Source organism: Chroicocephalus ridibundus, chromosome 9 (genome assembly GCF_963924245.1).
Source record: "Chroicocephalus ridibundus chromosome 9, bChrRid1.1, whole genome shotgun sequence".
Lineage (NCBI taxonomy): Eukaryota > Metazoa > Chordata > Aves > Charadriiformes > Laridae > Chroicocephalus > Chroicocephalus ridibundus.
The window spans coordinates 47108897-47134302 of NC_086292.1; the positions used below are offsets into that span (position 1 = coordinate 47108897).

The following is a 25406-nucleotide window of genomic DNA, read 5'->3' on the forward strand; positions in this document are numbered from 1 at the left end:
CTGGCGTGCTTTGAGGACGCTGTATTGTCCTCTCCCTGTGCTAACTTCCTCTCCAACCAGGCTTTTGATAGCCTGCTCTTTGCTTTTATTCTCTTTACGGATGTAATTTGCATCACTGACATCTTGACAAAGATAAAACCCACAGTCTCCCATGTCAGTCATTATCGGTGTTTTCTTCCCAGGCAAACCTGAACAGCAATCATTTGTACCTCTCAGCTGGAAAATTCAGGCAAAATGAGATTCAGAGGAAGGAGGAAGGAAAAGCTGCTTCCAGAGGGAGGGTGAGAAAACCTGGGATGAGTCCAGCTGCCTGGCCAGGGTCTGCCATTAGCTTCCCTGGGGAATGACAGTCCCCCAAGAAACACAAAGCGTTTTATGGATGGCCAACACAGGTTGGGGTCCTGGATGCTGCACCTCATGTCTAAGGGCTACACCAAGGAGGCGCTGGCCATGCGTCTCCATACCACTGCCAACTTCTCTGCTAATGCTGAACGCGGGAGCATCCCCCTCCCACAGCAAGGCTGGGCTCCGAGGGCCCTGTGATCACCATTTTAGGGACAAATTCTCATCTTGGTTCCCTAGGTGAAAATCCACAGTAAATCAATCCCAGATGAACTCCAGCACTAGACCAGCTGTTCAGGAGCTGATGTTCAAATCTCCAAAGAGACTGAAAACTGCCCGTCTGTAGCAATGAGAAGTTGTGCTACCCTTCTCCCTCCCATCCAATTGCTAACAGGAACAGCCAACAGTATTCAATAGCTGTATTTTTTACAACTTCATAGATTTCCCAAGTAATTTCTTTTGGCTCTGCCTGCCTGCTTCCTGTACGTCAGCTTCGTCTTTGGCTTTAGTAGACCTCAGCTCTAAAGGGTTTGTATCAGTACAGTGCGGTTCTTCTTAATGCCCGGGCTTGTTTTTCTAAATAAGAGGACTTATAGGTGTGCCACATTGTCAGCTGGCTGATGTTTGATATTTTGTGTGCCAGCCAGGAGGCCGCCTCGTTGCTTTGCTCACCCAGAAATCCAACAGCAAAAGAAATGGCGAGTTTCCACCTCCTGTTGTGTCTGATCAGCACATGGGACTCAGGAGGCACAAGCATGTGTATAAGCATTTCTACACTGTTCTTTGCTGCTCCCAAGGCAACAGGGAAAAGGGATGGCAGCGCCCAGGGAGCATGGCTGCTGCACAAGCGGTGCGGTGCCGGATCACTGCCAGCGACTCCCGGGACCTGTCAGGTGAGCATCAGGGCTGGAGCAGGGCACTTTCCCCATCACCAGCATGAAAGGTTCAATTAGCTCACTCCGGCAGGAGGTGTATAATTTTAGATTCAGGATATCATCAGTCAATAGTTAATGAGTGAACTGATGAGAGCGCGAGATGCTTTAAGTGGACTAGCTTGAAGAGGAGGTGAGTGCCTGTAATCAGGGGTGGATTACTGCCATTCAGAGCACGCTGCCAGCTGGGTTTGCCTTCTGAAATACTTGCCTGGCTCCCCTCACCATGGAGACTGGTCGCACGGAGCATGTGGAAGGGATTTGTTTGGTTTCTTGAGTGCTGATCTCTAGTCTGGGCTGGCTCACCCGTTAAAAGTGGCATTTCAGGACAGTTGCTGTGCGGAAGGGGAGCAACCTGCATCTCCTGGGCATCTCCCCCAAAGGGTGCTTTACTCACGTTGTGGCAAGGGGCTCAGATGCAGTGTTGACTGCTAAAGAAAAGAGTCTCACTGACTTTTTGGAAATGATTTTAGACTTACTAGGGCCATTTCAGTTGGACAGCAATACTCTGAGTGATATCCACTCCTGGATATTGCTGCAGGAGTGACATCTATCATGCAGAGGGGTCCAGTATGAGAACAGTGCTCATGTCCCCACATCGCTAAGGACCGTGCAGGGGTGAGAGACGAATTTGGCTGATTAATTCAGCCCAGGCTTTCTGCTGAGATGTACTAGCGTGATAACAAGTATCAACCTGTGCCTATTAAGCGACATAAAAGCCTGTGATGGGGTGGGAAACCATTGCAACCCATGCAGCTGAGGCCTCAGTTGAACGATACCTGGTTGCTACTTACCTGTGTGGGACAGAGAGACATACACCCACACAGAAAACCATGTGTCTAGAAAAGAAGTCCTTTGTCTGATACCCTCAGAGACGCAAAGTCAGCGTCTGTTCAACCCAACCCACCACGGTGCCCAGGCAACGTGTCGAGCTTGTGCAGAGGGCACAGCGAAGGGGCATCACCGCTCCCCAAGCCCCAGGTTTGCTCACCTTGTACAACGAGCCTGCCCTGGGCAGTTCTTCGCACCCGAGTGCCGGGTTTGTTCGCGGCGCACACATAGATGCCAGAATGCTGCACGGTGAGGTCTGAGATCATGAGATTTCCTGTCCCCAGCACCTGGATCCCCTCCACGCCAATCGGGCGGCCATCTGAAAGAAGGGGAAAACGTTAAGAGTCACATGCTGGACCTTTGAGTGAGGTTGTCCAGGCACAGTCCTTGGTGAGGTCCAGTCCAAGTACTTATGGAGTGCTGCCATGCTGTTACTGGGATTTGCTTGCCAAGTAAAGTCAGTGGGTTTTAGCTGATGCTCTTAGCAGAACTGCCTTCTGGAGAAAACCAGGATCCTAGCTTATGTGTTTGCCCAAAACCATACTTCATGCTGCTTGAAAAACCAAGGTACCGTCACAGGAAATGTGAAAGCTTTCAACCATACATTCAGATTAAGATGAAGCACCTGGAACACTTCGATAAAGTAGTTAAACCAAGTTAAATCATACCACCTTCTGTGAGCCACTGCCTGGGTTCTTACATTAGACTGACCAAGGATCCAACCAGCTCAACAGCCTGTTTCCAACAGAGACGCTCTGGGAAGAAGACCAGACAACGTACAGCAGTGCTTCCCTGATGCACTTCTCCAGCCACCAGCAATTTATGACTTGGGGATCTCCTGAGCCAGAAGTTATGTCTTTTTGCCTGCTAACCCTTGATGGATTTTTGTGGCTTCAGAAACTACGTGAACACTGGATTTTCAATCCCTGAGCTCTTGAGCACACCGGGCCAAGGAGCCAAACTCTGAGCTGGTGGTTAGATCTGCTCAGCTGCTCTGGTTTGAAAGGGCAACTGGGAAGGGCTGCCTCCATCCTGAGTGCTGGGTATGAGGGAGGCTGGCAGAAGAGCAGCGATATTTCCAAAAAAACATGCCTGGGCTCCAGCACAAAGTCTTCAAAATTGAAGCGCTTGACGTGAAATAGTTCAGTATCAGGGAATTCACCTTTTTCCAACAAAGCCTGTTTTCACTGGAAAATTCCCAGCCAGCTCTAATTACAATGTGTTTCATTAGTATCAGGCTATTGCTTTTTATTGTTTCATTGGTTTGTGTTTTAAGACACTGTCTGACAAAGGCAGCCCTAAATCAGTCCTAGCATGTGTCAGGGTGTCGGAGCAGAGGGGCAAAGTGGGGGAGTGGTTTTACTGGAGAAGCAGTTTCATCAGATGGGAAACAGGACCCCAGTTCCTCTCTTGCTCATGGAGGAGTCTAAAGAACCTACAGAAATGGGAGAAGCAAAAACCATCCCTGGTGATCTCCCCACCTGACCATCCCATGAGCCCTCCATACACGTGTGCTCCGCACCAGCAGAACAGCCTGTCTTGTGCTTCAAAACTGTGGCTAATAAAAAGAAAAATTCATCTGAAAACCGCCTCCTGGAAGTTCTGTTGGCCTGTGCCGTAACCTTGCTAAAGAAATGGAAGAAGCCAAATAAAACTAGAACTGCTCCGTGGGAAGCAATGGGTCATGGGAGAAGACCTGAGATGCTCTAGCTGGTTTCCACTCCTGTGGGCCACCTCCTGAGAGATGCTAGGTAATGGCTGTTCTACACGCTTTAAAATTTATCATCATCCAGTGGGCAAAACAGTTTCCAGGGACGCTTAGCGTTGAAGGACCTCAGACTCAGACTGGTGCCAATATTCACGGCACACAACCACTCCAGTGGCTGCATCCCGCAGCAACGGGAAACCTTCATGGCAAACACAGATGGAAAGACAAGTTGCCACGGGGTTGCTGCAGTCACTCCGTGGATTATACGTTATTAAGTTATCCCCAAGGATTTCTTTCATAGCCTCTGCTGTACAACAACATGGTCCCTGACCAAGACCTGGCTCATACCTGATCTCAGACAGGCTTCATGCTTCAACGCAGACAGACATGTAGGGCTAGTTAAAAGTCATCTCGCGATCATATGCTTTAGATGTAATATCATGCCTTGCATAATAAAGAATATTATGAGGATTTGGGCCATCCATAACCAATAGGTTCTGGAATAGATTGGGAAAACATGAAGGCAAAGCAGCACTCAAGGAGAGGGACAGATTAACCATCAACCCAGAAATGCCACTTTGCAACCTGCTGCCCAGCAAGTGCTGGGATTCCCACGGAAAGGTACGTGATGGGATGGACAGCAAGTGTCTCTGGCAGCGTCAGTGAGAGCAGCACACGTTCATCAGCTCACAAGCCTGGACCATACAAGTCCAGATGTCCCATGTCAGCATCCCCTGTCAGATTATGGCAGATCCTCTAGGAAACACCGGAAAAACATGGACTGAAAGCCACAAAGCACTTCACAAACGTATCTCCTGCCACGCTCTTTATATATCGTTTTTCGGGAACTTTTTTAACTTAAAGGTTTCCTCGCTTCATTAGGCAGGCAATGCCAGACCACTTCATTATTGGCATTGCAAAGCAAAATGCTCAGGTCTTTTAGCGAGAGAAAAACAATGTCATTAAATGATTAAATGATCACATAGCTGGCCAAGCCACTGCAGCAGTAAATGGCTCAGTCATAAAAAGGACAGTAAAACATGACCTGTCCCACATTTAATGAGCAATAAGAAGGAACCATTCCCTTTAAACATCATTTGAACTGAAGTGTAAAGAGGTCTGAATTAAATTCAAATTGAACTTGATTTCATCTTTTAAACCAGACTTTTTGGAAATCCATATTTACAACAGGCATAAAAATCAAACCTCTCTCTCGAGGGAGGGGCAGGACCAGAGAAAGATGCGAAATGGCCATACCTGGGTGCTTCATCACATCATTGCCTTAAGAAATACCACAGAAATGTGACTTGAATGTCAGTAGTTTTACTGTATTATTTATAACATGCTACATAATTTAAGCATGCAAAGACCCAGCCTGCAGCAGGTACTCCGCACAGTGCAAATACCATCGATACGTCGTCAGTCGCCTCTCCAGCTCCAACTATTAATTAGAGGTGTGGTGGTCTGAAGAAATGGCTCCTGTCAACCACGCGTCTTAAGTTCCCCTGAAGAACAAAGCTCTCCAAGCTCTCTCAGAAACCTCCGGGGATCTGCCATTTGATTCAGGGAGCGTGGCCACCTCTCACAGCCAGCAAAGATCATCCCATATGCCTCTTACTCAACTCCTCCCTTCCACAGAGCACTGAAAAGGGCTTCTACAGAAATATCTCTGCTTTCCCAGCCTGCTCCATCCTTCTTACTCTACTGCGCCTCACTCAACCTGAGCCATCCTGTGATCGATTAGAAACTCTTCAGCTAATATCAAGTCCAACTTAGTAACACTGACAACACATATAAATAATAGAGAGTATTTACACAAGAAATCCCTTGCGTCCAGAAAGCCCAGCCCTTCACGGAAGCGCTGTGCAGAGGGACTGATACTCACTCCTGTTTTGCAAAGGTTGCTATCTATTTTAACTCTGTTTCACTTACACAGAAACCTGAAGACTGGCTTGGATCAAGGGATCCAAACCTTGAAAACCCACCTTCCTGGCATCGCTTTCCATCACCAGGTCATCTCTCCATGGAGGAGATGCAAAAGACTGCCAAAGCTGACACCATTTCTCAGTTTCCCAAGCTCCCAGGACCCACACAGGCTTGAAACTGCTGCTCATTTAACATGACCTTCTATTTCTTTTTATGAAGTCAAAAGCAGAAAATTTTGAGAGCTGAAAACAAGCCAGTCTGGGTGGAAATGTCTGATAGATTCTCCCTGTTGATCCTCAACTGATGAAGGCAGAAGGGGGAGGTTCATCTGGTTGCGAAGAACAGCCAGGGAACTGATTCATAAAGGAGACCATTCTCCAAATGGGAGATGCTCCCAAAAGATGCCTTGGCTATGGACGAGTAGAGGCTTCCAGGTTCCCCACTGGGGTGAAGTCGAGATGAAAGATGCCTGCGGTTTGGGAGCTGCATTATTTATTTTTCCAAGGTGTACTTGATGCTTTCTGGAGTCCATTCTCCGCCTGCTAACCAAGTGATTGGCACACCGGCACCAATTATGGAGACCCGTTAAAACGTGCCAGGCGATATGAATATGCAACAACACGGACGCCTTTCTTTTATAAGTAGCAAGTAGAAAGAAAGTAACAACTTTCTAATGTTGATCATTTAGGTCTTTTGTGAATTCTTTGTATTGTGCCATAGTAGCCTTCCACTTTTTAGACGCATGGGTCTCCTGCTCGGGCGGACACTGGGCACCGTGGATTAGCATATTTAGAGTACATTGCAACAGTTGACTATTCAGTATGTGAAGTGGTGAAATTTACTCTATTATTTCTAAACACTTACGGGAACGGTGCTCCTGTCAACCAGTCAGCCATCTATTGCAAGCTTCTGTGTCCAATAAGTTACCAATTAATTGGCTCCTACAATTGTTGTATAGTTTACTTCTTGAATGGCTCCCTCTTTAGTAATTTCCTTCCCATTGTGCGACCCTTTCTGACAACTTCTGTATAATGCTATCAGATAATCACTGTCTTTTCTCTCTCGCCTCACTTTTCTGTATCTCTCTAAATAGTTTATTATTCTGCCTTGGTACCTTTTATGGAGGCCAGCTCAGCGGCCTGTCAGTTAAAGGGTAAGGATACATTAAAATCGTCATTCATTCAAAAGGCTTTGCAGTAAGTGCCCAGGATATTCATTTGTGCACACATACAGGTCCAAGCCTGAAGTGCGTAGCTCTGAAAGGAAAAACCCTATCTTCCCTGAACAAACCCTTAATGATTTTACATTTCTCTCAGAGCCTGCTCTCTAATGAATGTTGACATTTCATGCACAGCGAGACACGGGAATTCTGTTTGTGGTCAGGGGCTACAACATATTCCCAAGGAAATTAAATTCAAAATTGATTGTGTGACACTCAAAAACCGGCCCAGAATTTGAATGATTTCCTTCAAACAAAATATAGCTGCCTTTCCTACTGAAAACCAGCCAGCTTCTAGCAAAGCCAAAGGAAAAAGTGCAAATGTTGTTATGGCTTGCCTTCCCCTGCACCAGAAAGCTGTAAAAGCAAAATTGTTCTTTTGCTCCTTTCTGATAGATGAAAAGCCACAACATCAAAACTGTGAGCCAAGGGGTTGAGAGAGACACTCCGAAACGGCAGCATGCCCTGCGCAAAGCCCCGGCGTTACGGCAATGACATGACAAGAAAGATGTTTACATATTATTGACCTTTTTTGTTTAAATTAAGTCAGGCCTATTGCTAAATCAGCTGCATCTCTCTAAGACTTTGTGGCTACGCGTTTTTTTATTTCTGGGAGTGGATTAAAAGCGGGTTTTTTGCTAAATTGAGTGGATGAACTGGTTATTTAAGCTGAAGCAGCTGTGTAGGAGGAACTTCAGGAAGGAGACCCTCCTCGGGAGGAAGCCACACGTACAGATGACAGATGCTCGGAGGACCTCCCCGTCCGGCGTAAACCCCTCTGCCTCCTCCTGATCACAGAGATACGGAGACATGAAAGCACTTCTGAAATGGCTACAAAGAGATGGCAAACCCACCAACTCATCAGAGAGCCTGTACGCCACACCGCTGTCGAGACCGGTGTAATACTACACAGGGATTGTTTAGTATTGGGATGGGAAACGTTCCTGCTGAAAGGGAGGGAAAATAACGGCATTTCTTTCCCATCCAGTAGCTCTAATTCTGCTGTGCTGCAAAGCAGCATGGAGAGGGTATTTATTTTTTGGTGGAAGGTAACGCTGAGCTCAGACCATCCAGACAAACACTGCACGAGGCTATTACATCTTCATTATTGCACTGCTCTATAGAGACAAGTGTTTTGAAGAAGGTAATAAGCACTTATAATTAAGGCAATTATAAAGTAGTTTATTATAGTTGAGTGCTAACGTAGAGCCGCCTTGTGTCCAAGAGAACCAAAACAGCGATACAGCCTATCTGGGGAATTTTTAAAACAGCATCAATCTGACGGTTATGGCTCTGGAGGAAAAAAAAGCAGCTAGTGGCAGACACCGGCTGATTTTACAAGCCACCAGAGATGGAAGCAGGAGGGCAAGCATGGAGAAATTGCTTGATTGATGCTGGATACGTGTCCTCATCCCCTGGCAGACAGCTCTGGAGTGGGAAGTCACCCTTCCTGTGAGCTGGACCCTGACCCTCGGGGAGCCACAGGGATAAAGTCCCACATCCAGCACAGCAGCATGAGACGGGATTATCCCTGGTTTTTCTTCACAGCCACCTTGGGGGACTCGGGAAGATGAGCATCCCAAAATGATGTGACCTCACAGAGCACAAGGGCTTGGGAAATACTAACTGAACCCAACCCCACAGTGTGCACAGGCAGAGTAACAAGGTCCGGAAGATAAAACAAATGCCATCAGCTCTTTGCTCAGCACAGATTTCTGTAGGGCAATGGAGGTGTCAGTCTGAGCAAAATAGTTTCCGAGCTACTGTCACAAAGTTAGAGCTTAAAATAACCCTTGCTTTCAGTCTGAGAGAAACACAGCACTTTGCTCTTCCTCATTTGTATGATGCCATCAGACACCGCCTTTCGTTTCCATGCTGATTAAAAAAAAATATCACGGACACCAGCAGCAAGCATTTGCTTTTTCAGAGCTTCAGACACGCAACTTTAAACACTCTCTTCCCCTCAAAATTTTTTTTAAAACTCCCTGAACAGGCAGGAAGTTTCTTTCAAGTCTGTTTTACGTGAAAGATGTGTTTGTGTATGATTTTGCTTCTCTAGGCCAACAGTGGTGATGTTTTTGATGCAGCTGAAGAAGATGCTGTCACTCGAGAAAAGATAAAATTATCACCTTTCACGAAACATCTACAGGTTTAGCCAACCCACTTCACTAACAGGTAAAAACAGAATCTTGGCAGTGAGAAAAAACAAAGTGTAGACATGAGGATAAAAAAGTACCTCAAGCCTACAATTACCTCCAGTGGGAAGGGAAGGGGTGAATCACTTGTCGCATAAAATAGTTGGTGGCACCTACCTATTTCCCATGAGATGGCAACGGAGAGGAGGAGGAGGAAATCCCAGTCACCCCCGCGGCTTACCTAGGCGGCTCCAGGAGACGATGGGCCGGGGATTGCCCGTTGCGATGCACTCCAGCACAGCAGTCTGGTGCACCGTCAGCGTGAGGTTCTCTGGACCGACGAGAATCATGGGGTCCTTGTAAACAGTGGAGTGGGAGCCTGCAAGGACAGCATCATCGTTAAAAGGCATCTGATTCTCTCTTGGTTAATGGAAACACAGAGGGCTTCATGCATCCTCTAAGTACAAATGATGTGGCTGGGGTAATCCTCAATAAATCTGAGATGTACACGAAACAAAAGGAGCACAATGTTTGCATGACAGTCACGTTGTCTGACCGCGTTTCAAGTTTGCGCTGATATTCCAGGGGAAAACCCCTCGGCCAACCATCCCAGCCACAAGCAGCCCTGTTGACACCCAGATACGGGCAGCAAAAGAAGGAACCGCGCTGTGAACTGCAGTGAGCAGATGCGCAGCAAAAACACGGTATAGAGGGAGGACACAAGCTACAGGCCAGCTCGTGCAGACAGGAATGCAAACAAATGAAGGAGTTGCTTTATCTTTCAGCATCTCAAGCCATAAAGTAATCCATGCAGTCCCCAACACTTAAATCTGCCTCTCTACGAGCATCTTCTCTTGCTGCTGGTGTCACTTGCTCCAAAAGCCCTGTCCTAGGACAGAGAGAGTGATGGAGGTGCCAGTCCCCGTCTCCTGCTGAGGATCTTTTTGAGAGGAAACTCAAGGAAACTCCTCTGATGACTGCAGCCCACGGGGTGGTCATTTCTCCCTGTTCTGGCCCACGTCGGTGTAACTGGGTGCAGGGAGAGGATGCATCACATTGCTCTGATACAATCGTGACTCGTTCACGATGCAATCACTAATCGTTTATTTGCACTACAGTTAGCACCAAGTGGCAGCAACCAAGAAGGAAACCCATCGTACAAGATGATGCACAGGCCCATAATAAGATAAAGCCCTGGCACAAGGAGTCTGGAAACCAGACAGGCACAGGAGAAGCAAAAGAAACTACATTTCACCAGACAGGAGGAGGCTGCGGGACATAAATATGATCCTGTGTCAGGTACACCACAGCTGAAACTGCATCTCCCGAGTCCCTTAAAAGTGCCTTATCCCTGGGCAAAAGCTCCTTTCAGCCTTCATTCCCTTTTGTGGGGAGCAGGAGAGGAGGAAAAAAAAAAGGAGATATTCTCAGATCTCCATCAGTAAACAGGAACACTGACAATCTCTGCATTAGTCTTCTCTCCTTTTCCAATGAGAGCTGGGTTATACTCCAGAAATGCTGTGTTTAAGGAATTTCAATAATCTGACAGCTGCTGCTGGCAAAAATGTTCTGTACACCTGCGGAGAGAAATACCTGGGCTGGTTGTCTGCCCCCGGGCAGGAGAGGGGCACAGGGAGGGCTGGGGAGCTGAGCTCTGCCACGGGCCAGGCTTTGCTGTAGGGATCATCCCATGCTGGCTCCTGTACATGGACTTTCCGATGTCCAAAAGGCTTGTTAAAGAGAAGTGATCCACCAAAAACTATCTGCAAGAGCTTTTCTCCAAGCCAAAATTTCTTTTCTTCCTGCACTTCCTAGCATTACCCTGTCACAGCAGCTCAGGGGCTGAAGTCGGGGTGTTAGCAGAGGGATTTCGCAGCGGTCCAAGGGCACGCACAGATCAGAGCGGCTCTTTGTTAATCGTTCCTACAGGGGCTAAACGAGGAGCGATAAAGTGACTCAGAGGTTGTGTCTAAATGGGCAAAATCCAAGAAAAATCACCATGTCAGTGTGACTTAAGAGCTGACTTTCTCACTAAATGCATTTCACTGCAAGCCATAAAATGCAGATTTTTTGATGAGAACCAGAATGCACAATAAATTCATATGACCGGCTGGTTAACCCCAAGAGATCTGAAAAACAATACCTTCCCTCTCAGTACCTTGGAGTGCCTTTAAAACCCATGTAGATTTATTGTTCTAAATCACAATACTAAATGTTCACGCTTAGAATAATACGATATTATCATCGTATTATACAGTGATTTCAATATTTCAAAACACAAAGAAATGAAATGAATTGTCCAAGGTCACCCAAGAATATCAGTAAATGGGAGCTGAGACAAAAGCAGCTCTATTTTGACAATAACACATAAAAAAAAAAATAATCACACTCTCTGATTTATACTCTGAGCCTTAAATAGGCATTTGGGTTTTTGGGTGGGGGCTCAAACTCCCTGAGTCTGGCCAAACCCTGCCCAGCTCTGGAAGTGGCATTTCCAATGCTGCTCACCTTCTCCTGCAAAAGCCATGTAATGGTTCCGTAGCTTTGCTGCCGAGCCCAACGCCACGGCAGTGCCAGCTCCAGGGCCAGAAGGGCCGGTGACCCAGCAGGAACGCGGTGATCAGACACCACCACCATGCCCAACCATCAGGGAGGAGGTTTCCTTCTCCAACCATAAAAGCTCTTTGATGCAGGGTCAGGAAGGAAGGAGTGACAAAACGAGGGACTTGTGGCAAGCGAGTGCTGCTGGAACACAACAGGGTTCAGGGCAACGTGGGGGGGATTGGTTTTGAAAGGGAAAAAGGCTCTAATGATGCACGTGGTCCCCAGGGACTCTGCCAGCAGCAATCTCTGGGAGGATGGGGAGGTCCCCAGCATCGCCAGGAGTGACAGGCACTCTAGCAGGGATGGGAGCGTCGCCGGCATGGGCTGTTAGATCTTGATCAAAAGGACAGCAGCAGAGAGAGCCGCAGATCGCGCTGAAAAGGTGTCAGCGCAGAGAGGCAGGCAGCCCCTCGGGAGCATCTCCGCTAAGCAGGCACTTGAAAATAATCAATCAGCAGGGCTGGAAGACATATCTGTGCTGCTGGCTGCTGGCAGCCCCGCCACCGCTGCCGGCGAGAGGAAGGAGACTGCGATGAGCAGGCAGCCACCCTCCTCCTCCTCTCCAGCCAGGCTGTGGCAGTGCCCTGCAGGGCAGCGGCTCCCAAAGACTCCCCATCTCAGTCCCCTCTGTCCCCAGCCAGGGCTCAGTTTGGAAACCCCGGTGAGGCAGAACCGGTGCTTTTCTGTGGATGAAGCAATGGCTGCAGCTGCTGCCCTGTTAAGTGGAGAGGAAACCCTCCTGCCATGACGAAGAGCAGAGAGCACCCTTCCTCTTACCCCTCTGCACAAGAGGGAGGAGATGGAAAGACTGCAAGATCGCTGCTCACCCCATCATGCCGAAAGGCACGTGCACGACAGCACTCGCGTTAATTCGGTATTTACTGCCACAACACCCACACCAGTGAAGCAACGTCCCTGTGCTGCCCCTGCGGCACACCATAGCCTCCGCCGGTGTGCCAAAGCCTGGGGTTAGCATGCCAGCACATACCTGCAACATGCTAGCACATACCTGCTGTCCCAGTCTAACAGATATTTGGGTGCTCTTAGCAAACACCACGGAGCATAAACCTTTTTTTCACTGAGGTTTAACCCAGTGCAACGGGTTTTCCATGGGCTGAGAGCATGCAAACGTCCCGTTACGGCAGCTCTGCTGACATGCAGTCCCTGAAGCATGGTTCAAGCCCTTCAACAGACACTTACACACGGTGCCCGTATTCATCATCCGACTGCTTTAAGGAAGAGAAAAACCACAAATGTTTTACAGACAGGAAACCTGGAAAATATCCATCTGAAATGAGGGATAGTCAGATGAAAACAGCTAGCACTTTCTGTCCTGCGAGAAATAATAACTCACACCGGTAAATTGACACAAAGAACTTCACCACGTTGATAATTTACTGTTCTTTTTTCCCTCCGTGTGGCTACTGTTCACACAGATCAAGAAAACAGATAAGTAACAGGCATCAAAAGCTCCCGGGTCTTTCAGAACCAGTTAACCTGCTTGCTTTCCCATCAGAGTTGACATACACAGCATCACTCTTTCCTTAGCTTCACCCCATTTCACACATGCTGCTTTTTTACAGTCGGTAGAGGCTAATCTGACACTTGGTACAGGCATTAAGTCTCCTACTCCAGAACCACTGGCCAGGCAGCTGTTTCAGAGGGTGAAGGCAGGCTGTCAGATCGGAGCGTAGGCTGGCAAGCCTCCAGCCACTGGCTACCGACAATTATGTGCATCTGACGGACAGGAGGATCACAGCTCACAGGGGGGGAAGACTCTTTGCTGCAAATAAAAAAAGCTCACAGAGAAACACACACCCCACCAGCCCTGTGCAGACCTCCCTTGCCTCTTATCTCCAAAACTGTAATCTCCATTTCCACAGGGAATCTGGGATGGTCCCCCATCGGAGAGACACAGATGCATCACCACTGCTACCACAGGAGACCCCAGTGAGGACCCAGCATCTCAGGGCAGTTCTGACCTGCACAGAGTCCTGTATCTCGGAGGCCACCCTGCCAGCAGGGCATAGCCATAATTTGCAGGTGACTACTTCTTTGGCACTCCCATCTTCTCTGAAGGTAACCCACAAATGTTCTAAAGTCCAAGAGAAGCAAGGTGTCCTGTTTTCATACAAGGAGGTTGAGCATATCAAAGGCATTTCTAAGAAGAGAGCACAGAGGTGTAATTCACTCCTGGCTGCTTGGTCAGGCTGGGTTGTATGATTCCACTTAACACTTCCCACTTCCTTCATATTAGGAGCAGCTACTGAAACATCAAGAGGGACTTCTGAAGCTAAAAGTGTTTTAAATTAAAAAGACTGACAAAGGAAGGAAGCCTAACTAGAAAGTGACAATCTAACATCAGGTTTAGAAACTGGCTGGTGAGTTACTGCTCAAAGGGGCTCCGGGTCCCACAGCGGATGGGCCATGGGCAGGGTGGCACAGGGCAGCACATGATAATATGGTGGTGTATTTGCACCCTAATCCTTCCTTCCCTGTGCCCAAGGTCACTTCCACATGTCATTTAGTGTGCTTTCCCAAACAGGCCAAACTTGTGCACAGGCAAAGCGTGGATGTGGGTTGCTTTGGTTTGCCCTTACAGCTTCATCACATCCTACCTCCGGCAGCAGGAAACCAAACAGCAAGTATGGGATTTTGGCCTTTTTTTTGGAGAGGAGACCATAAGGCACCGTCGTCATTTCTTCAGCTGGAGCTTTCAGAGATGAAAGCCTGTTTCTGTCACTGACTTCAAATGTGGATGGAGAACCAAGTCAAAATTCAGCCTGGGGTGCTCAGGGCTTCTCCTTCTCGTCTTCCAAAGCAAGGTTAGCCTGCTTCGGTCACAATGCAATGCTAACAGCCTACAGAACATAATTCCCCCATTAGATAAATAATTGATCACCCTGCGTGCTGCAATTACTTCCAGAGTGGGCAGGTCTCATAAGGAAATGATGAATCTTCCACATTTCCAAAAGAATTTATTTAATGCAAAGCTACTGTAACTCATTTTCTCACCATCCTTCCTCTGCCCAGAAACTGGCACTAATTTAAAGGCAGAGAGACGGATTTATCTGCTATCAATCAAATGGACTGATCTGGCAGGAACAATCCAGAACAAGGAGGGTGCTATGGCTGGACAGAGGGATGCTTCTCAGTGCCGTTAGCCCGAAGCTCTCTTTAACTGTCCTGATCCAGACCAGTAGTGGGAATAAAAAGATGGAAAGACAGTCAGGACGGTGTTTACTGGTACTCACCTGACACGGTGAGTCTGGCCTCCCGGCTGAACTTCACGTTAGCAATATTGGTAGCAACGCAGTGAAAAATCCCACTGTCTTCTGCCCTCAGTCCCGTGATCTGGAGGACCCCCTTGGGAAGCAGCGTGTACCTGTGGGAAGAGAAAAGCAGAAACAAAAACTTGCAAAGCAGGGCATGATGTGAAAGCAGGCTGCACACCCACGCCGTGGGGCAGGCTGGCTCCCCACATCTGGTGCGGAGGCACCAGTACCACCCAAGTGACGCAGCCCCTGGCAGGCTGAGTCCGTGCTTATCACTGCATCAGTTCTTAAGATTTTTTTTTTTATATTTGAGCCTCTCGCCTTCTTTTACAGGGGGTTATGTTCCCTTTCTTTATCTTCTGAGGCATCCTTAAGAAAGGCTGACTGATGCTTCCTCTTTTGACCCGTGCAAAAGCTTTGGCAGTGCATTTGCCTGTGAACACAGCCGATGTGGGAGTTATCACTCACCACCTGAAGCACAGTGACTATGGACAAGCAACAGGGGAAGCGTGTGCGCCACATCCCCGGCTCCAGGTCCAGGACTCAAACCCACATGACCTTAAAACCTCGAATGCGTAGGAAGGCATGTTTAAAACACATATTGAGCGGGCATACATAAATACCAATAAATATTTTATATATTTAAAACATAGGTACATTTAAATCATGCCTGCATACACACATATATGTATACATACATTACAGGTTGCTTGGCAACCATGTGTTTAAATTGGCTGGTAGTAAGTCATTACACTGTGATGAGTTAATAATCCATTTCCGTCTGGAAGATGAAGAATATCTTTTTCCGTATCAGCATATGGTTAAGTGCCTATAACCTGCTCCCTGCGCTGGGTTCCAAACGCGCGGCTCGGTGTCGGTGGCAGCGTGAGAGCAATCAGTTTTACACGTCCCAAAGTTGATTGCAATCTCTCTGGGACTTTAAAATGCCCATTGTTTTGGATGAATTATACCACAAGAAGCCTTCATTTTTGTTAACAATCTGCCCACAGCATTAGAAGATTCAATTCCAAAGCTATTATTCTGCCTTCAAAGCCTCCAAGTGCAAGACTCAGCATACAAATTTATATACACTTTATACGCAGAAATGCATCAAGCATGATTAATGCAGAAATCCAATTCAGTTAGAGAAGCAACCCTCATCACCCAAGCCTGTTGGTGTCAGAGATTAATCTACTGAGCTGACAATAAAAACCTTTCCCAGTAACTTTACTGCTACAAAAAGCCAAATCTGTTCAAAATCAGGACCTGATCGTAGGGAAACTGCTCCTAGCGCACGTCCTCCAGGGCTTGGGCAAGCTCCCTGCCCCAGAGGAGAAGCAGCTTGGGGCTCTCTGGGTTGGAGAGACCTTGGAGATCCTCAGTCTCCTCAGCTTTGGAGCTCCTCAGTCTCGGGGAACAGAATTCCTGGTCACACTCAAATCCTTGCCACAGCTCTGACCATCTCCAGAGCTGTGACCCTGAGCTCAAGTGGAAAGGACTTCAAGGGAACTTCACCCGTCCTGCAACATCTCATTGGGATGCACACAAGGCATCAGGCCCAGTTCTGCACCCCTTCTTTCCGCTGATAGCACCTCGGACCACTTGCCTTGCTCTGCCACATCCCAGTTCAGCATTTGTGTGAGTAAGGAGCCTTCAGAGGAGATCAAGTGTAACAAATCAACCTTGTGCCAGGCTAAAAAAAGCTCAGATGAAAAACTCAAGGAAAAACAAAACCTGACAGTTGCAGTTTTCCACAGCAGGGTTGGGCCTCTTGGGTCCTTCTACTGTAAGTTCACCACAACGCTGAAAAGGTCAGGCATTGTTCCAGCCCTCATGTTTTCTCCTGCCTCCAAAGCACCCAACTGCATTCTGCTTCAGAACTGACATTTTTAAGAATAGGGGCTTTCAGGAAAATATTTACAGCTTCCTGGTTTCGCCTATTCCCAATGCGCAGACGTCAATTCGCGATCGAGGTGTGCTGTGACCGATTGTCTCCCACCATCGGTCGTGCAGCTCCCGAGCTGCAGCTGGGACCGCCAGAGGCTGCCGGCGCGGAGCACGCGTTTCCTGCCACCTGTCCTCCGCCGGGCCCCACCACCGCTCAGAGGATCAAACCGTGATGAGGGACGTTTCCGACATGAAGGGAGCAGCCTGTCAAACACAGGAAGCGAGGACGTGCCGTCCCACGTCTAGGCTGGAGAAGGGGGGCAGCTGGGGTTTCTCTTTAGGAGGGCTGCATGGGAAACGGCAGCCCAGGGTGCCGCGGGATGCTCTCTGCAGAGCTTCCCTGCTGCCACACACAAACCATCACGAGGGAGTCAAACTGGGAAGGAAAGTTGAGCAGCCACGTTGCAATTCAGTGCTTGCAAGAGTCCAGGACCCACATGCAAGATGCTAAGTCATGGATCTGGCTCCGGAAGAGTTGCACAAAATGGAACCACGGAGGGATGAGGGACGCCAAAGCTACTCCAGCTCTGCCAGGACTGCTGGGTGGGCTCTTCATGCTGGAAAGTAAACCTGGAGGAGGGCTGATCAGGGAAGGTCAATGCAAGCCCTTACCCCCTCCAAAATCAACTAACAGGCTTTATCTCCTGGGAGATGCAGTATTTCTACACAGTGTTTTGCCAGAAGGAGCCCAGAGAACCCACAACATTAACTGAAAGAGTCTTCCATGGCAGAAACGCTGGCCAAGACCCTCAGCCCTGATCAGCTGTGTCCTAGCACAACTGCAAGAGCAAGAGCAAGCCTGGCCACCTTCTTCCACCTGGAGAAATGAGAGCAGTGCATGGTTTGGACATGTCCTACCTTTCATTGTCTGTGTTGACTGGCATGCGGTTCTTTTGCCAGAGGATGACCGGCTCAGGCAAGCCATGGATCTGGCACTGGAATCTGGCTACACCACCTTCCTCCACCACTGCGTTCTGAGGGTGGATGTGGAAGTCAGACATCGCTGGAAGACACAAAGAAAGACAAAAATATTCACAGGTGAAAAGAGATCCACTGCCAACAACTTCACATGACTTGGAAACACCCCTATTTCCCAGAGACAGCAAATGCGATTGCAATGCAAGAACAGAAGGCTGGTTTGCAGCCCAGCCTCCTGCATGGAGAAACAAGACTAGCGGCAAGTTCTTGCTATACGTCTGCCTCTGCACTTTGAAGTGCTTGACTCAACCAGGACAGGAGATGGTGCTCCATGACCCACATGCTCCACAGCAAGGTCTACTGGGGCAGCGAGATGCACAGACGCTGCACTGGCACTTATCGAAGGTCATTCTTAACAGCTTCATCAGGCTTTGGATCCAAGCTTACACCAGAAAAGAGATATCTATCTTGGCTGTTGCTGCTAATGTCCTATCTGCTGTAAATATCTTCTGATGTGCATGGCTTGACTATTTTGCTTAAATACTTTGACCAAAAGAGCTCCCAGATACCATAGTAAAACTTACAGCCCTTGATTTCCATGTCTGCCTGGCACACGCTCCAGCTCATTGCATACTCTGCCTTCCAGCACCACAGAAGGAACGGTCACATCCTCATGCTGTGGAGCAACAGGCTTCGGTCGACAGAACGAGCAGCTGCCAAGAGCTCAGCAGCTCGGCAAACCCAGGACTTTGGGGTTGGGACCACCCGACAGCAAAGGACAAACCTCAGCGTGCCCACGCAGGATGGATACAGACCAGCCTGTTTCAGCACAGCCACAGCTGTAACCATTGTGCGGAAAGACTCTGGCATGCTGTTAGAGCTACATAAATAATACAGTAATTATTACTATTAATTAATTGGAAGGTGCTGCCTGTTGACTCTGCAATAAACATATTCGAAGCTAATAAACATCCCAGTGGTTATTTAGCTCATGATTCATTTATAGTGCCGCATCCGCAGGAAGATCTCTCACATTATCATACAAAATAAACTCCAAGAGAGCCCCCTGCTCTGCCACCCCAGCCCCATAATCCCCCTCTCCCCAGCGAGAAAGCCTCATCCCCTTTTACATGCGCCAAGTGTAATGAATGTACCTCTGCTAAGGAACAAGCTGCCTATGTGTCAGGGCAGCTTAATCATTCATCTGCAAACTCCAGTTGGGCTCAGGCAGATGGGAGATGGCCATTAGCAATCATACATTAAATATGTGTTGCATTAACCCGCACTGCTCCCGCAACCACCGCTCTCAACCCGCTGACTGCAGATTTGTTAAGCTGACGGAGTAACAGGGGGCAAAGCCCGGGCTCCGCACATCCGTAGGGTTGGGAAGGTTTTGCAGCCGCGAGGGTGGGATGGGCGGCCAGCGCCACATCGGGATGCACCGATGGGGAGCAGGACCAGGAGGCAGCTGTGCAATGCTCCAGCCAGAGGGGAGCACACCAGCACAAGGTGAAAGATGATGCAAAAATACACTTCCTTTTCCCAAGATGAAAAAGGGAATGCAAATATCCTCTCTGGTAAGAGATGGAGCGCAATGGCAGAATGGCAATTTACCCAATTCATACACATTTAGCCATGAAATGAGACTGCTGATGGCCCAGAGCACTCAGCCATGTGGGAAGGCGCCCAAAGGCTGCTGGGGGGAAGTCTCCGACACCAGACAATCCCCATTCCAAGGTGGCAGGGGTTGCTTCAAAAAATGGGAGGCCCGGGGGTGCCCGCAGCAGGAGAGCTCGAAGGAGCCTGCAGAATATTTCAAGGCAGCCATTTGGAGGTCCAGGCCAGGGTGAGCATCTTGCAACCAAAGCTCATGAACTCTCACCAAGAAACGAATCCAAGAATTAATGAGAACGATACAAAGCTTGTTAATAAAGGGAAAAAAAAAAAAAAAAAAAGAAAAGAAAAAAAGAAAAAAAACAGCAGATTCATATGCCTGCAGGAAAATTCCTTTCAGACGTACAGATGCTCAGCGCTGAGGTTTTTCGGTGGCTGACAGGGTTGATAAGAAGAGGGAGGTGTGAATGAGAACAGCCCCGGCACAGATTTCACTCTGCTGGCTACAGAATTCATTGCCGTTCCTTTATTTCAATAATATCACCTCTTATAGGTAAAACTGCAGCAATAACCTCTACTCTTAAAGACACTAGTATTAATATTTATCATGAATAAAACATGGGAAGTTATAAATAATTCAGTTATGAGGATGTTAAGTAAAATATTACTCTTCAATGACCCTATAATGTGGCTTTGAAGCACAGTTTTATGTTAAATGCCTAGGAAACACTGTGACCCTTGCCAAGACCAGCTGGTTTGCAGAAGATGCATTAAAAATTCATGCACTGAGCTACAAAATGCTATTTTTAACACAGGTTTACGAGTTTATTTACAGTTGCAGAGACGAAAGCTTTTGTAGCATCTCCTGTAAAACAGCAACAAAACTTGAACGCGAGTGATTACCTGGGATGTTGTTTCCAGCCTGGAAATAAATCACTGGGTGTAAGGAGAGGAGAGGGACAGGAGCGCAACTGCTTTACAGGGCATCGCTCGGAGGGGCTAAACCTCTGCTGACCCACATGAGATTTGTATGTACGTCCCAACTGACTGTAAGAAACTCACACAGAGGAGCGCTTGCTCCTATTTGTCACTTGTCTTTCAGCAGCAGACCCCAGGACCCCCGTTATCAGCCGGGTGCTATTGTTTCAGCCGCCACAGAGAAGAGCTGCGCACCAGCCCCGGTGGGGTTGGCCAGCAGCCAGGGAGCTGCATCTCATTTCTATGCTAATGGCCATAATCATTTTAAAAATAAATACATGCAATCACAATATTCACCCGCCAGCTCCTAAAAGGGAAGGCACCCTCTAATCCTTCTGCCTGCGGTCTCTGTCGTCCAGCAGTGCGGCATCCACGTGCCAACGGAGGGACTGGTCCTGCTCCAGGCCCCTTTGTACTGTCACCAGAGAGGGTGAGTGTCATCCTGTTCCCATTTAACTTCCCTCTGCCATCTCCATGTGTAGCACAGTACCGTCCACACACACGCAGTGAGCACAGGGTAGTCATCAAGCCACAAAATCAGACCCAAATCACGCACACACACTCATTGCTCCATATTAATGCTCCAAGCCACGGTGTCTCAGAGCTTCTACTATCATCACACCTGGATTTTGGCCATGGTACACATAGACCAGCACAGGGCAGGGAAAAACAAAATAAAATGGGCTAACAGCAGACAGGGAATGGTCCGAGCAGCCCTCCCATACCTCAGGCATGGGTGCGCCTTCTCTCAAAGATGTTGGTCAAGTCTAGATTCAGATTGAGTTGTCTACAGCCACACTGACACATAAGAGGAGTTACTCTTTATCTCTTCTTCCCCCATGTTGTATCACAGAGGACCTCAACTAAGATGAGGTTAGACGACAGCTGAGGCTCTTCCTTAAAGAGAAACCCGTGCTTGGGATCCCCACCACCTAACCCTCTCTGGGATGCAGTCCCTGAAGGCATGTCCTACAGACACACCACAGGTGAGCAGCAGCTCTTATCCTCATCCATATTCACAGAGGATTTGTTCTATCAAACGAGTCTGTCGTGTCTCCCCTAATCGAAGTGCAAACACGCTCTCCATCCTAACAGGCCCTGTGGAAAGGCCAATGGAATAAAAATGAAAATAGGTATCGAGTGAAATTTTCTTTACTCCATGAAAAACTAAATTGAAACCATTAGTGGCCAATCCTTTTTTGCTCAGTACAGCATTAGTGCTAAGCTGGAGATTGACCTAGATTTGATATAGAAAAAGAAAACATTAACTTGTTATGTCAAAGCAAATCCCAGGCCTGTTAGAATCATTAAAACGCAAACATTATTATCAACTGTAGACACAAGGGGAGGGAGAAGACTTGAAAGGTTTTGTGCCGAGCCTGGTGTTAGGAGAGCATTTGGAAAGCCAAGCTAGTTCTGCAATCACGTGGCTTTTTGCTTTTAAATTACTTATGGGGAAAGAGATACCCAGGTTGGCTCTGACACAAGAGGATGCTGGGGAGGAGCTGAGCATCCTCACCACCACTGACGCCAGGCAGTTCACAAACAACAGCCCGTAAGCAAAGGCCCTTTCTCCACATTGCTGCCACCCACCTCTTAAATTCAGACCTCTTCCAATGCAGGTATGCGGTTAAAATGCCTCAAAGTTAACAAAGTACAAGGAACAAGAGTTTAATGGGACATGCCTCCAGTACCTGGGCTCCCAGACACTCCTGCCAAGGAGGGCAAGCTTCGTTAGCTCCATTACAACTGATGAAGGTGAAGCCTGGGAGGCAAAAGATTCACCCAGTGTGAAAGAACAAGCCATGGGCAGAGCCGATCCCTTCCAAGAGTGGCTCCATCCTGATGCTGGCAACAGCTGCTCATTTTCATACTGAATTTTTCAACTTACTAATAAAATTGAATTTCCCCTCAGGTCAGCAGAAGTCAGGGTCATTTTTAAAACACAACAGCCACCATGCAAATTAAGACCCAAGCTAAACCACTCTCAAATCAGGCTGACAGCTCCAGCAGAACCAGCCCTCAGTATCCGTGAGATTTATTAATCCCCCATCTTCCTTGGCACTGCAACTCCTTCCCAAACACTTTCCCTACCCCACGGCAAGCAGAAGGATTACATCCTTTTCCATTCCCTCCTGGCTTAAGCGACCTACTACAAGAAAGATACGGATGTGCTGGAACGTGTCCAGAGAAGGGCCATGAGGATGATCAGAGGGCTGGAGTACCTCTCCTATGAAGACAGACTGAGGGAGTTGGGGTTGTTCAGTTTGGAGAAAAGAAGGCTCCGAGGAGACCTTATAGTGGCCTACCAGTATCTTAAGGGGGCCTACGAGAAAGCTGGTGAGGGACTTTTTAGGATGTCGGGTAATGGTAGGACTAGAGAGAATGGATTAAAACTAGAGATGGATCGATTCAGAGTGGATGTTAGGAAGAAGTTCTCCACCATGAGGGTGGGGAGACACTGGAACTGGTTGCCCAGAGAGGTGGTGGAAGCTCCATTCCTGGAAGTTTTCAAGGCCACGTTGGACGGGGCTCTGAGCAACCTGATCTAGTGGGAGTTGTCCCTGCCCATGGCAGGGGGGTTGGAACTAGGTGATCTCTAAGGTCCCTTCCAACCCTGACAATTCTATGATTTGATAAGGTCCCTTCCAACCCTGACAATTCTATGATTCTATGAATGGAGCCTTCACCATTAAGTCATCAACATGTTGGGGAATATTTTCATGAAGGAGTCAGGTGAAGGCTTAGCAGATACAGGTGTCCTATTTGTTTCCCTCCATACTCTGGAAATGGAGGATTTCCCTGCAAGGAAGAGCCAGCACAAAAGATGGGGGGCGTACAGACACCACAAATCCCATCCTCTCCTCTCTTCCCCCTGCTTTCAAACAGGGATGCTTTCCCAAGTCTTTAAGAAAAAGACACTGCATCTTCTTTCCCTATATATACTTTTTTTTTAAGATGCATTTTTATAAAGATAAAAAAAAGCCCACATCACAACAGCCCGGTGGCTACTCCAGCTGCAGAGCAGCCTCCGCGCCTGCGAGCCGGCCCTGCGTGTCTAATGATGCTATTGTGCGAGGTTGTTGCTGAACTGCCATGAGCCCAATTTTGAATGCAAGTTGCTTTGTGCATAGTGAAGCGTGAACAACAGCGCCGCCCATTTATCTATTTAATTCTCCAGGAGTAGCAGGAGCGGGGGCCTTCGCTCACATCTAAAGGGAAGAAAAATCGCCTTTCTCTCGCCTTTGGAAAGGGAGGGAAATATTAAAGACCAGCCGTGTCTCTCCCAGCACAGAGGAAAATCCCCTCTGCCTCTGCCTACTAATCAGAGGGGTGAAAATCCCAAATCTCTATTGTCCGCGTTGAGCCTCAGATCTCAAAAGAAAATGGTCTGCGAGAGTCAGGAGAGTTTGAAGCAAGGAAGACATTTTGGAGGAATGCAGCTCATTGAAGAGGAACCAAAATCCGTGGCGAGATGAGAGAGGGAGGAAGCCCCGTTTTGCTCTGTGCTGGGCAGGCGTAGAGGGAAAGAGGGTCAGTCCTGCACACTTTTTATTTGCAATATTTGCAAACAAACGCCTATTTCTCTTTTGCTTTGGCTGTAGTTTCTCCCCCTGGAGCTGGTACGACTGCTCAGAGCAGGGAGGGACGATGGTCCAGGCTCTCCACCCTCTGTATTTTGCATCCTCATGTCTCCGTTGGTATCACACTCAATCAAAGCTGAGTGAAATAATGTAAACGAGGCTGAGAAGACGCCCCCTCAGACGGACTTCTCTGGTTGAGGAACAAAGTCTCCACCTGGCCTGTTTTTTCTTCCCCCTGCCCTAAGCCCCTGGGATGGGGATGAAAGGGAGACAACCGAGCTAATGCCTCGCAGTGGGACATAGCAGCTGCCCACGGGAGGGAACATGCAACAGATATTTTACAAGGGGAGGGGGGGAAAAACCCCTACCGCTTTGTGACTTAAGTCCACCAGGAGGCAAATTGCTGCCTGACCTGGCACTGCGGCTTCTCAATTTTTTGCATAACACATGAAATGACTGTGGGCCAAACCCAGCTCAGGTCACCTCCCCGCTGCACCGCAACGAGCAGCACCGGTGGACTTGTGATTTACTGTTTGTTGTGGTGCTTTGAGAAGCAAGTGAAAAAAAAGCACAGAGCCCTACGGGGGCTGCTTCTGCGTAGGGATGATAAATATCCTCCAAAGATAATGAACACATCTCCGCTGCTCACAGACCAGGGGGCAGGGGAACGTGCTCAGGGGTCCCTGGTTGCTCTGCCCTCCCTGCACGAGCAAAGGACCAGGGCTGGGAGGAGGAGGATGGGTTGTCCCTGCAAGGACTTCATTGTGGCACCTGGAAAACCTTCAAACACTTGTGCTGCAGCTCCGCTCCTCTTCCTGAGGCTCCCTTGAACACACTCCCCGTCACCAGCACACCCCAACCTCTCCCGCACAATTACACGTGCCTCCAAGCCCGTCTCCCAGTCCTAAAGAATGTTTAGGAGATTTACGGTATCGATTATAGCTTGGTTATTGGAAAAATAACTACAACACCATCAGTTGTTGATGCAGGGGTACTCTCCCATGAGTGTGAAAGAATTTTGTCTGGCTAAATGCAGTCTCTGCACCATGGATGGAAATAAACAGGGGCCATACACCCCAAGGGCTATTTTATACTGAAGTACCTCACAATTTCTATAAAGCTCACAAAGTGCTATCGCTCCAGAGAGAGACTGTGCCCGCACTGTCCCGGTACAGCGTGCCAAGGAGCATCCCCAACATCCGACACCCCACCACTCTCGCTGTCTTGACTTGGGAGGATAGAGAGCACCAGGGGAGCTGCCTGTGCCCGGAGAAACCCCCAAAAGCAGCTGGTCTTTCACTGTGCAACAGCACTGCCCAAATGCTGCCTGCTCAGACCCACGACCTCCTGCAACGCAGCTGCAGCCAGAAATCATCCCAGCCTGGAAATAAGG

The 25406-nt window shown here is 48.3% G+C and overlaps 1 protein-coding gene across 1 annotated transcript in view; it reads right to left on the bottom strand.

Annotated features, from left to right (window-relative positions):
• Positions 1 to 25406, bottom strand: part of IGDCC3 (immunoglobulin superfamily DCC subclass member 3) — a 106721-nt gene that overhangs the window by 25510 nt on the left and 55805 nt on the right. Inside the window, exons 3-6 of the mRNA XM_063346253.1 lie at positions 17778 to 17922; positions 14952 to 15082; positions 9335 to 9472; positions 2266 to 2424 (exon numbers count right to left, since the gene is read on the bottom strand). Coding sequence (XP_063202323.1) covers positions 2266 to 2424; positions 9335 to 9472; positions 14952 to 15082; positions 17778 to 17922 — 573 coding nt within the window. The remainder of the gene's footprint in view (positions 1 to 2265; positions 2425 to 9334; positions 9473 to 14951; positions 15083 to 17777; positions 17923 to 25406) is intronic.